The sequence below is a fragment of the Carlito syrichta genome, unplaced genomic scaffold (assembly GCF_000164805.1).
Source record: "Carlito syrichta isolate Samal-C Ts95f unplaced genomic scaffold, Tarsius_syrichta-2.0.1 Scaffold287784, whole genome shotgun sequence".
In the NCBI taxonomy this organism is placed as follows: domain Eukaryota; kingdom Metazoa; phylum Chordata; class Mammalia; order Primates; family Tarsiidae; genus Carlito; species Carlito syrichta.
Window position 1 is genome coordinate 160,597 of NW_007231880.1, and position 12,735 is coordinate 173,331.

At 40.1% G+C, this 12,735-nt stretch overlaps 1 protein-coding gene across 2 annotated transcripts in view; it reads right to left on the reverse strand.

The window, feature by feature from the left end:
- Window positions 1–12,735, reverse strand: part of NUP205 (nucleoporin 205) — a 93,073-nt gene that overhangs the window by 52,315 nt on the left and 28,023 nt on the right. For both annotated transcript variants that reach the window (XM_008053038.1, XM_021709962.1), the window contains 5 exons: window positions 9,732–9,914; window positions 6,438–6,488; window positions 5,295–5,504; window positions 1,647–1,746; window positions 566–703 (listed from right to left, as the gene is read on the reverse strand). In XM_008053038.1, the coding sequence (XP_008051229.1) occupies window positions 566–703; window positions 1,647–1,746; window positions 5,295–5,504; window positions 6,438–6,488; window positions 9,732–9,914 (682 nt within the window). The remainder of the gene's footprint in view (window positions 1–565; window positions 704–1,646; window positions 1,747–5,294; window positions 5,505–6,437; window positions 6,489–9,731; window positions 9,915–12,735) is intronic.

Consider the following 12,735-nt stretch of genomic DNA (forward strand, 5'->3'; position numbering starts at 1 on the left):
AACTGCTTAGGTTCAAATCTCACCTCTGACTTACTGGAAAAAAGTCAGTGTAACCCCACTGTACAACAGAATCCCTATTTGTTAAGTGGAGATAATAAGATCTAACACACAGGGCTTTTGAAAAGATTTAGTTAATACACATAATGGCTTAATAAACAAAAAGTACTCAAAAAATATAATCAGTGGTAATAACAATATTAAATAAAATTATTGAATACTCTGTATCAGGCACTATAGTAAGTGTTTTTACAAACATGGGAAGAACAAAACAAAAGGTACTTTAGGGTTAGGTATGTTAAAGAAGTGAAAATGATAGGACATTTTTTTTTAACCTACAAAAGACCTTGCAGTGAGACACAGTTACAGGAAGAGCTCTCTGTACTTTAGTCTGTTTTTACTTACAATACACTCAATTCAATGACTCACTGAAAACACCACCTTAGATACACAGAGAGAGAATCTTACAGTATAAAAGAACTTTGGAGATCATCTAGTTTAAACTCTCAGTTCACAAAAGATGAAAATATCAAAAGTGTTTTCAAGACAGAGACTTTCAGGCACATACCAGGAAAAGGGGCATAGGTATCAAGCTGCTTAACTCCTTCTTCCAGTAAACTAAAAGCAAGTTCCAACATTGGTGACTCATTCAGAAGATGATACATCAGGCTAAATCCAGGTGGCTTATAGGCTATAATTTCTTCTCCTAAATAGAATACAACATAGTCCAAGAGATGATGATTAGTACTTCTGTCACACTCTTGATTTACATGAAATGCATAATATTTGTAAATTAGATGATGGCAAATTTATATTTAGAGATAGTGACAAATACTGTGTACAATAGCAATTTCCATAAGGGCCGATCTGCATATAGCAGTTAGTCATCTACTATATGTTAACTCATTAGAGTCTATAATGTAATAGTCTTGCTCTTCCATGCAATAACATTTTCTTTTCTTTTCTTTTTCTTTTTGAAGAAGACTGGAGTGCAGTGGCCGCTCCCGGTCACTGCAGCCTTGACCTGCTGGGCTCCTGCGATCCTTCCGCCTCAGCCTTCCAAGTAGCTGGAACTACAGGCGCGCGCTACCACGCCCGGCTGATTTTTGATTTATTATAGAGATGAGGTCTCGCCAACTTGCCCAGGTGGGTTTCGAACCCGCGGGCTCAGGCAATCCACTCACCTCAGCCTCCCAAAGGCGTGGGATTACAAGCTGAGTCACCGAGCCCGGCTAAAATTTTATTTTCTCTCTTTTTTTTTTTTACTTTTAATAGAGATGGGGTCTCGCTATAGTCCCTAGGCTGGTCTTGAACTCCTGGGCTCAAGAAATCCTCCTGCCTCAGCTTCCCAAAGTGCTGGGATTACAGGCCTCGTGAGGCAGCACACGTGGTCTATTTTCTCTTAAATAGAAAAATTACAACGACTAAAATGATGAAACAAAAGATTAAATTCTAATTTATAAATAAAAACAATTAACTTACATGTAATCTCTACATAATTTATAAATTATAAATAGCTTTATAAGTAGCTGACATCTTGTTTGAAAGTGACAGAATTAAATTACCTTGAAGTCTCTACATAATTTATAAATTATAAATGGCTTTATAAGTAGCTGACACCTTGTTTGAAAGTGACAGAATTAAATTACCTTGTAGTTCCACAAACTGGTCTACAAAATCTTCCAGCTGAGGCTCATAATCTCTGAGCAATTTATAAAACACCTCCAAAACAACCTCAGCAACTTCCCACTATAGAAAGACACAAATACTTCAATAACATAGGCCTGTAGGCTTGCCAAGCTTTCATTCCTCCCAGTTATCTCCAGAAAATAAGTGAAGTCGCTTGAATACTTTATTAATTTATGCTATGCAATACTGCAATTTCAATTCATTTTGCTTTATTTTGCTAAAAAATAATTAATTAATTTGGTCACTTTCAAGGTAAACTACTGTTCAATGCTTTACTCTTGAACATACATCTTTACAGCAAATATTTGGATCTCATTAACAAATCTAAAGCATTTAGTATTTAGCCATGCAATTTACAATTAAACATCAGATTTGAACATTTCTCCAAGAATCTAGTAATTTCACATTTTTTCTAAACATCACAGCTGCAAAGGATCTGAGAAATCATCTCCTCCCATCATTCTTATTTTGTAAGTGAAGCAAGTGAAGCTCAGAGCAGTGAATAAATGTCCCCAGACCATAAGACTTGGCAGCAAAAAGGTTGGAAATAAATAAAGCCCAGGTCTTCTAATTCTTAGACAAGGGTTTCAATCCAAGGCTATCATCAAAGAAGGTGAGACAACACAATCACTGGTAGGCTTTCTTGAAAATCTGTTTAAAAGTTATGTACCACTGAGAAACATTCTTATACCAAAGGAAAATGATATACAACTGTATACGCAGTAAAATTAAAACTTTGTTTAAAAAAATCCACTGCAGCTGGGTGTGTTGGCTTATGTCTGCAATCCCAGCACTTTGGAAGGCCATAGTGAGAGGACCGCTTAAGGCCAGGAGTTCAAGACCAGCCTGGGAAACCTAGACAGACAGACCTCATCTTTACAAAAAAAAAAAAAAAAAAAAATCTATCAGCCAGATGTGGTGGCCTGTGCCTGTAGATCCAGTCATACAGGACTGCCTGAGCACAGGAGGCTAAGGCTGTTGTAAGCCGTGATGATGGCACCATACTCCATCCTGGATGACAGAGACTATCATTCAAAAAAAGAAAAAAAAAAGATTTTCAAGTAAAATAAATTCACAAGCCAGGCCTAGTGGCTCATGACTGTAATCTCAGCAATTTGAGAGGCAGAAGTGAGGACTGCCTGAGCCCAGGGTTTCAAGTTAGCCAGACTGGGCAACTTGGAGACCTCATCTCTACAATAAACATCAAAATATAAGCCGGGCATGGTGACACATGCCTGTAGTCCTAGCAGGTCGAACCTGTGGTGGCCGTAAGCATGCCACTGCATTGAGACTCCAAATGAAAAAAAAACAAAAACAAAAAATTCACAAGATTAAGAGAACATTTTTTTCGTGTAAATAAGTTGGGATGGAACTGAAATCAGTGGAAGTCAGAGAAAGCAGCAGCATTTGAAGTATAGCCATGCACAGGTGAAATGTAGTAAGTAACATCTGGAAAAAGAACATGGCTAAATGAATCTCTAAACACTGGTAATAATGACTTTCATAAGAAAAAGCATATGAAACATTTAAAACAATTACACTTCTGTGTTCTGAATATACTAGAAAAAAAATTTTTTTTTAAAAAGATAAAACAGAAGTTCAGGCTCGGTGGCTCAGCCTGTAATCCCAGCACTTTGGGAGGCTGAGGTGAGTGGACTGCCTGAGCCCTCGGGTTCGAGACCAGCCTGGGCAACTTGGCAAGACCTCATCTCTACAATAGATCAGAAAAATTAGCCGGGCATGGTAGCGCACACCTTTAGTTCTGGCTACTTGGAAGGTTGAGGCGGAAGGATCACTAGAATCCAGCAGGCAAATGCTGGGGTGGCCGTGAGTGTGCCACTGCACTCTATCATGGACAGTGGAGTTAGATACCAACTGAAAAAAAAAAAAAAGAGAGAGAACAGGCCAGATGCAGTGGCTCATGACTATAATCCCAGCACTTTCGGAGGCTGAGTAGAGGACTGCCTGAGCCCATGGGTTCGAGGCCAGCCTGGGCAACTTGGTGAGACCTCACCTCTAAAATATATCAAAAAATTAGTCAGGCATAATGGCATATGCCTGTAGTTCCAGTTACTTGGAAGACTGAGGCAGGAGGATTGCCTGAACCCAGTATGTAGAGGCTGTGGTGGCTGTGAGCATGCCACTGCACTCCCGTCTGAGTGACAGGGTGAGATTCCAATTCAAAAAAAGTAAATAAAAAGATAAAACAAATGAAAAAAAGGGCCAGAACATTTTGTTGAAAAGACAGCAATTGTCAATATCTATTATTCATCTGAAATGATTTATTAATGAAAAATGGTTGCCGCTATTGTTTTTACCCAATCAGAAAATATGTTAACAAGTAGTTTTAGAGCTTAAAATGTATACTTCCTCTCAGTGTTTATTTTTACTACATGAGAAGCCAAAAGCCTAACACAACAGACCAAAACAAAAACTATGCCCTGTGATAGGGCAACGAATAAACATTGCCAGATACAAGTAATGGATTTTATGCAGTCACTAAAAAGAGTATTTTCAAAGAATCCCAATGACACAAAAAATCTTCATGATGCTAAACAGCAAAAAAGGAATACAAAGTCATATCTAATTTTCTCAAAAGTTATTAAAGTATACATGCATAGGGGAAAAACTAGAAGTAGTTATCCTTCCTTTGGCAACAGAATTTGGGTGGTATAAATTCTTCCACTTTTTTCCTATATTTTCCTAATTTCTCCAAATTAGCATGAACTAAATTTTTCTTATAATCATTACAATGATTATCACTACAAAGATAATACAACAACAAAAATCCAACAGGTTAAAAGTAGCAAACTACAAAAAGAAAGCAGAAAGGTTTCTGTAAAATTATCCAAGGATATTCTGTGAAGTTAATAAGCATTATTAATAGACCAAAGTGAAGTATATCAGAACCTGGAAGAGTCTCTTACATAGCTCAGTGGTTATGAGCTTGGACCTTGAATCAGAGTCCTAAGTTCAAATCCTGGTCCTGAATCTTAGGCAAGTACCTTAACTTTGCTGAGTCTCCATCTATAAAATGAGAATGTTAATAGTACCTGCCTCTGAGTAATACTGGAATTATATGATGATAAACTCAATGGTTAATGTGCTGCAACCAAAGCAAAAATGTACATAAAAGTCAGTATTCTCTCAGTCTCCATCCATGACAGATGCACCGACCTACTGGATCACAATACTCCTTCCCATTAACCCACCACTCCACAACCCAGTGCCACTAATCAACAGAAAGTGGTGTGAAAGTTTAAACTCATTTCAATCCCTAACCTAAATAATTCCTATAAGTAGTAGTGTGTTTCCAATAAACATGCGACATATTTTGTTTCAATTTTAGTCAAGACATGTTTAACTAAAGATCTGAATGACTATGGATGACTATCAATTAGATTAGTGATAACTAATTTCTGTGCTTTGGTTTTAATGTCCAACTTTTTAGTGCAAATAAACTAATCAGATCATAGACTTTTCAGAATAAAGACTACAAATTTTACTATCTTTCAAAGCTGAAATGAATATATAGCACCATATCTTCAATTTTTTTTAAAAAAAGCAATAGATGAATAAAAAGAAAAAAGTTTTTCTCTGAACATAACCTTTTCAGCAGCTCTCCGGTAAGCTCTTGTACGGAATCGGAGAAACACAGAATCTCTAAGGAACTGCAAATAAGGGTCAAAGCCAGGGGGCCGCAGTCCAGCACCCAAGTTGGAAGGAAATGAGCTCTCCACCAGGACACTAATAAGCTGGCAAAAGGCCCGAGTCAATGGGTATTCTTCACACCGGGATTCTATTTCGTTTAGTTCAACCTTCCAAAGACAAATAAAGAAAATTTGGTAATATAAAGCTATCAGCTATGAAGTGCAGAGCATTTTGCAGACATTAACTTAATACTAGTGTTATATCACACCAATAGACACAATATCTGAGAGGAATACCATTTTTCATTTGCAGGAAAAGACACAAAAGCATTATACCACTCTAGAGGAGTCAGATGGAAGAACTCCAAATTCCCACGTACCATTCCCAATCTTAAAAGTAAAAATCTTCAAAGTTTTTTTAAAAGAAAAAATAAAAAGGAACTAAAATTGTCAATTCAGATTGACTCAAGTAACCTAATTAAACTGAGTCTAAACCAAGCATGATGGTGTGCAGACCTACAGTACCAGCTACTCTGGAGGCTGAGGCAGGAGAATTGCTTGAGCCTAGGAGTTTAAGGACGCTGTAAGTCATGATCATGTCAATGCACTCCAGCATGAGCAACTACCAGAGAACCCCAACTAAAAAAAAAAGTTTTGAGCTGGACATAGTGGCTCATGCCTGTAATCCCAGCACTTGGGGAGACAAAGGTGAGAGGAATGCCTGAGTCCAGGGGTTCAAGACCAGCCTGGGCAACTTGGCAAGACCTCATCTCTACAATAAATCAAAAAATTAGCCAGGAGTGGTGGCATATGCCTGTGGTTCCAGCTACTTGGAAGGCTGAGGCAGAAGGATCACCTGAGCCCAGTAGGTCAAGGTTGCAGTGGCCAGGAGCGTGCCCCTGCACTCTAGTCAGGCCACAGAATAAGACTTCAACTAAAAAAAGACAACAAAAAAAGTTTCATCTCCATTTCAACACTGATAAGAAATCTCTTCATTATATTTGAAAACAGAAATTTAATATGGTCCAAACAATTTTTCTTAGTCTTTTTATCATTATATGTATGAACAAACACAGCATTTAAACGAAAGAAAAACTTTACCTCAATACCAATAGCTTGCCTCTGGCTTGGAACCCTGATGGTTTGCAGTATCTTAAAATAAAAGAAGATGTCAGAACATTCCTCACGCATCAATGAACAGTAGTGGTTTCACAATGTAAGTCATACTTCTCACCCACCACACCCACAGTTTTCACAATATCCATCAGAAATGATAATTTTTTTGAGTAGTTCCTAATGAAGTTGAGTAGCAATTGTCAGATAAAGGTAGAACTTTCAGTTGTCTGGGGTTCTGAAAACTGGTAGCTTCTAACAGCACACAGGACATTTTTGCAGCAAATTTCCTCTCAGATATTGTAAGAATGAATCTTTAAAAGGCTTTATGGAACACTGGGTGCAGTGGCTCACGCCTGTAATCCCAGCACCTGGGGAGGCGGAGGGGAAAGGACTGCCTAAGCCCAGGGGTTTGAGACCAGCTCGGGCAACTTGTCAAGACCTTGTCTCTACAATAAATAAATAAATAAATAAAATTAGCTGGGCGTGGTGGCACATGCCTGCAGTTCTAGCTACTTGGAAGGCTGAGTCCAGCAGATTGAGGCTGCGGTGGCCATGAGCGTGCCACTGCAATCCAAGCCTGGGTGATGGAGTGAGATTCCAACTCAAAACCAAAAAGCCTTTATGGGATAAAATCTTACCAGTGTCAAGACAGCCATACTGCTGGCACCAAAAAAAAACAAAAAAGTAAACTCATTAAGAATAGTTTCTTTGCCAGGTGCGGTGTCTCATGCCTATAATCCCAGCACTTTGAGAGGCAGAGGCAAAAGAACTGCCTGAGTCCAGGGGTTCAAGTCAAGCCAGGGCAACTTGGGGAACGGCTTGTCTCTACAATATATCAAAAAATTAACTGAGCGTGGTGGTGCACGACTGTGGTTCCAGCCACTTGGAAGGTTGAGGTGGAAGGATCACCTGAGCCCACAGGTTGAGGCTACAGTGACTGTGAGTGTGCCATTGCACTCCAGCCTGGGTGAGAGAGTAAGACTTCTAAGGAAAAAAAAAAGTTTTCTTAAAAGGAGCAGAAATTTTGCGTTAAGATATTCTGTCCGGGCTTGGTGGCTCAGCCTGTAATCCTGCGCCTTTGGGAGGCTGAGGAGTGGATTGCCTGAGCCCGCAGGTTCGAGACCTGCCTGGGCAGTGAGACCTCATCTCTACAGTAAATCAAAAAATCAACCAGGCGTGGTAGCGCACGCCTGTAATTCCGGCTACTTGGAAGGCTGAGGCAGAAGGGTTGCCGGAGCCCAGCAGGTCGAGGCTGCGGTGGCCGGGAGCAGCCACTGCACTCCAGTCTGGGCGACAGAGTGAGACTCCAACTCAAAAAAAAAAAGATATTCTCTCCTGGCCGGGATCGGTGGCTCAGACTGTAATCCCAGGACTTTGGGAGTCAGGGATGAGTGGATTGCCTGAGCCCATGGGTTTGACACCAGCCCGGGCAACCTGGCAAGATCTCATCTCTACAAAAAAAAAAAAAAAAAAATTAGCTGGGCATGGTAGTACACACCTGTAGTTCTGGCTACTTGGAAGGCCGGGGTGGAAGGATCGCCTGAGCCCAGCAGGTCGACAATGGGGTGGCTGTGAGCGTGCCACTGCACTCCAGCCTGGGCGACTGAGTGAGACTCCAACTCAAAAAAATTTAAAAATAAAAAAAAAAGATGCTGTGTCCTGAACTTGTTATGGGCCTAGGAAGTCTGTTATAATGAATTACCCTATTATCATAATATTCTACTTTCTTGCAAGTCAATAATATACAATTAGGCAGAATCCTTTAAAATCAATAGTGTTGCTCTAAGGAGAGAAATGCCTAATCCATATCACTATATTATTAATAAAGTATTAGTAACATCTTCAGGATACATGTCAGAAAATAATCTAGAACAATTTACTGCTTCAAAAATAGTTGCTTCTATAAATGCTTTAGAATCACAGACACCCTTACATTGCATTACCTCTAAAACCAGCACATATTCCACCTAATCAACTTTGTAGAGACATTTCTATAAAACACATCTTTATTTTCCTTTTTCACTTTATCATTTGTAGAATAAGTATACTTGATAGAAAATTTCCAAAAGAGATACACTTAGAGAAATAAAAAGTTAGTTCTGAAGTCAGACTTCAAACATTGTATCATTCATACATTTCCCCTCCTATGTCAGCACAGGTACATTCTCACAGTGTACAAAAATTTGTCTCATCACATTCCTACTTTGTGTAAAGTTATGAAATGGTCTTGGCAATAAGCCTTCATGACCATCACTAAAAACTTTTCTGGCTACTGTAAAAACTTTGTGCAAACTTGATAAACAGTTGGATCTGCCCTTTAATGAGAGAACAACCCCAGTGACCAGGCACACTTATATAAATATACTTCACTCTTGGTATGGGGCAGAAAGGGCACAGAAGGAAGGAGCAGAAAAGAAAAACAGACATTTCCCACATTTAATGAATGCAGATAACTTCTGAAAGCTTACATCTTTCACCAGCCTGGACTAAAGACAGAATGGAGGAATTCTGTACACCTAGACATATCTTACAAACACTGAAAAACAAGCTCTTAAGAGAGTTACAGTCTCCAGTAGCCTAGCAATCAATCCAAGAGAAAAACTCAAGTCTATTAGTTTTTATTTCTTGTCGGGAATGGATGTGACATGGAGAGCAGATGAGCACTGTCACTGCAGCAGGCCTTGAGTAAAGGCCCCAAGTGAAGGCAAGGTCTTGCTTAATGGCCCCAAGCTCATGGACAAGGTCTCGCTTTGAAGCTCTACATCCTAGTCAAAGGCAGGCTGTGAGGGATGCAGCCTGCTTCACAAAATGGTTTCTCAGATGCCCACACATCCAGGTGTACATGGTAGAGATAAAGCCTTAGCTACAACAAAATAACTGCAGAACAGCTCACCTTTGAAATAACAACACAATTCCATTATGGCTCCCTCACAGACCTTAAATCCCTTCCAACTTGCCTTGTGCTTGATTATAAAATAAACATGCTGAGCTAGTTCAAGGCCACTTCTCCTTCATCAGAGGAAAACAATCTCGTCTGGCCCCAGCTTTTCGTTATGTCTTTGTGTCTATGTCTTTCTTAATCTCTCACCACTCTCTCTCAAGACCCTCAAGATAGCCGCGGGGGCTGCAGCAGTTGCTATGCTCAGTCCACAAACCATAACTCTAGTTGGAAAGTTCATGTTATACTTAAGTCTCAATCAAATGCTTTTACCTCTATGGTTTTATCAAGCCTAACTTTCCAAAATGAAGTAATATAAATAGGGGACTTCATAATACTACCTGAGTGTATTCCAATGACTGCCAGAGGGAAGCAGCAATTTCGGGAGATTTTCCAAAAGCTGCGAGTGTCTTCAGGAGCTCAGCTTTTAGAACAGGGGAAATACTGCACTGTAGGAGTCCCAGAATCACCACAACAGGGGTCCACTGAGGATGTTCACAGAGAGCCAAACGAGCATTTTCACTCTGAGAATTGAAACAAAAAGAACAAGAGACTTTTCATTTTAAATGTTATGAAAAATGGGCTAGGTTCATTGGCTCAGTTTGTAATCCCAGCACTTTGGGAGGAGGAGGCAAGTGGATTGCCTGAGCCCACGAGTTCAAGACCAGCCTGGGCAAGTTGGTGAGACCTCGTCTCTACAATAAATCAAAAAATAAGCCGGGCATGGTAGCGCATGCCTATGGTTCCAGCTACTTGGAAGGCTGAGGCAGAAGGATTGCCTGAGCCCAGCAGGTCGAGCCTGTGGTGTTCTTGAGTGTGCCACTGCACTCCAACCTGGGTGACAGAGTGAGACTCCAACTCAAAAAAAAAAGTATATATGGACTTTGCAGCAACTCGGATTTGGAGTCGATCATACTCAGTGATTTATCACAGAAACAAAGAAAAGAGTTCCGTATGTTCTCACTCATAAACAAACCTTGAACAATTATAATGCTATAAAAAAGCGATTGGCAGTAGTAGGAAACTGTGGGGAGTGGGGGTGGGATTGGTAGTTGAAGGAAACTGCTAGGAGAGGGAGGGGCATACATCATCAAAAGGGGTACCTGCATGATCAATGTTTATATACCTAACCCTGAAACGTATCCCACATCTTTATAACAAAATTTTTTTAAAAAGTTATGAAAAATGACCAGCAATCACCTAAACTGTTAGCACTTGTACTGAGTCCTCATAAGCTTAATACATACTAAATAACAGATATGCCTACCATTTATGTTTGAAGTCTACCAGTAGATCAAATCAGATCACTAGTTCAGTCAATGTAAAAAATGGAGGAAAAATAGCCATTGTATAATTATTTTTGCACGTCGGGCTGAATGGCTCAGCCTGTAATACCAGCACTTTGGGTGGCTGAGGTCAAGTGGATTGCCTGAGCTCACGGGTTCAAGACCAGCCCGGGCAACTTGGCGAGACCTCGTCTCCACAATTAAAAAAAAAAAGAAAGAAAGAAAGAACAGCTGCAGAGTATGCAGAGTATTCCACTGTGTGGCTGGACCATAATTATTTTTGCAGCTCCACGTATGAAAAATAATACAAACAGAGATAAATTGTCTGCCAGGGTCACTTAGGTCTGGCCTAGGTGTTTAAAAACCTTTGAGGAGGCTGGGTGCAGTGGCCCACGCCCATAATCACAGCACTTCTGGAGGCTGAGGTGAGAGGATTGCCTGAGCCTGCGGGTTCGAGACCAGCTTGGGCAACTTGGGGAGACCTCATCTCTACAATGAATCAAAAAATTAGCTGGGCATTGTGGTACGTGCCTGTAGTTCCAGCTACTTGAAAGACTGAGGTGGAAGGATTGCTTGAGTCCAGCAGGTCGAGGCTGCAGTGGCTGGGAGTATGCCACTGCCCTAAAGGCTGGATGACAGAGTGAGACGCCAACTCAAAATAAATAGATAAAATCCTTTGAGGAACGTCATACACCGAAATATAATATATAAATGAAAATACCTTGTTGCTTTCAGAGGAAAAAAACATATATAGTATCAAGTATCACTTCATTTTTTTCCTTTTTATTTTTAGTTGACACACAATAAGTGTACATATTTATGAAGTACACAGTGATATATCAGGGTAATTCTGTGAGTTGTGAACATTCAAAATCCACTCTTCTACTTTTTGAACATATATAATAGACTAAGTATATTCACCCTATAATGCCACAGAACCCGAGAGCATATTCCTCTTCTCCAGTTATAATTTTATCTGTTAAGCAAACTCTCTTGATCTTCTTATCTCCATTTTAATTCAGTGAGAAATAATTAATGGACATTTTGATGTCCAATAACACTAAACACTATTAGAAAAAATAAAAAGTGTCAAGTGTGGTGGCTCACACCTGTAATCCCAGAACTTTGGGAGGCAGAGGTGAGAGGATTACGTGAGGTCAAAAGTTTGAAAGCAGCCTAAGCAACATGACGAGACCTCATCTCTACAATAAATAAATACAAAAAAAAAAAAAATCAACTGGGCAAGGTGGTGCGTGCCTGTGGTTCCGACTACTTGGAAGGTTAAGGCAGAAGGATCACTTGAGCCTAGTCGGTTGCTGCTGTGGTGGTCCTGAGGGTGCCACTGCACTCCAGCCTGGGTGACAGAGCAAGACTCCAACTCAAAACAAAACAAAACAAAAAACAGTTGGATGACAGTATTCCTATTCTTCAGAGAATGTCAGACTGCTCTAGTGAAAAATAAAAACAGCTGTAAAATTATAATGAAAATAAGTTCTATTATAAAGATTAATTTGACGTTAACAGGTAAGATGGTTTGGTATAAAGAACAGAGAAAATAAACTCAGCAAATAGCTTTTTTAACATTAAAAATAGCCAGTCGCAGTGGCTCATGCCTGTAACTCCAGCACTTTGGGAGGCTGAGGTGAGAGGATTGACTGAGCAACTTGGGGAGACCTTAGCTACAATAAATAGCTAGGTGTGGTGGTGCACGATGTAGTTCCAGCTACTTGGAAGGCTGAGGTGGAAGAATCCCCTGAGCCCAGCAGGTCAAGGTTGAGGTGGGCCGTGAGTGAGTCACTGCATGATGAAAGAGTGAAACTCTGACTCAAAAAAAAAAAAAAAGATATTTTTTATGAATACACACATACCATCACACACATATATCTCCACACCTAAGGAAACCTTTTTCTTTTTTTTTTGAGTTGGAGTCTCACTCCATTGCCCAGGCTGGAGTGTAGTGGCATGCTCACAGCCACCGCAGCCTCGACCTGCGGGGCTTAGGTGATCTTTCCGCTTCAGTCTTCCAAGTAGCTGAAACAACAGGTGCAAACCACCATGC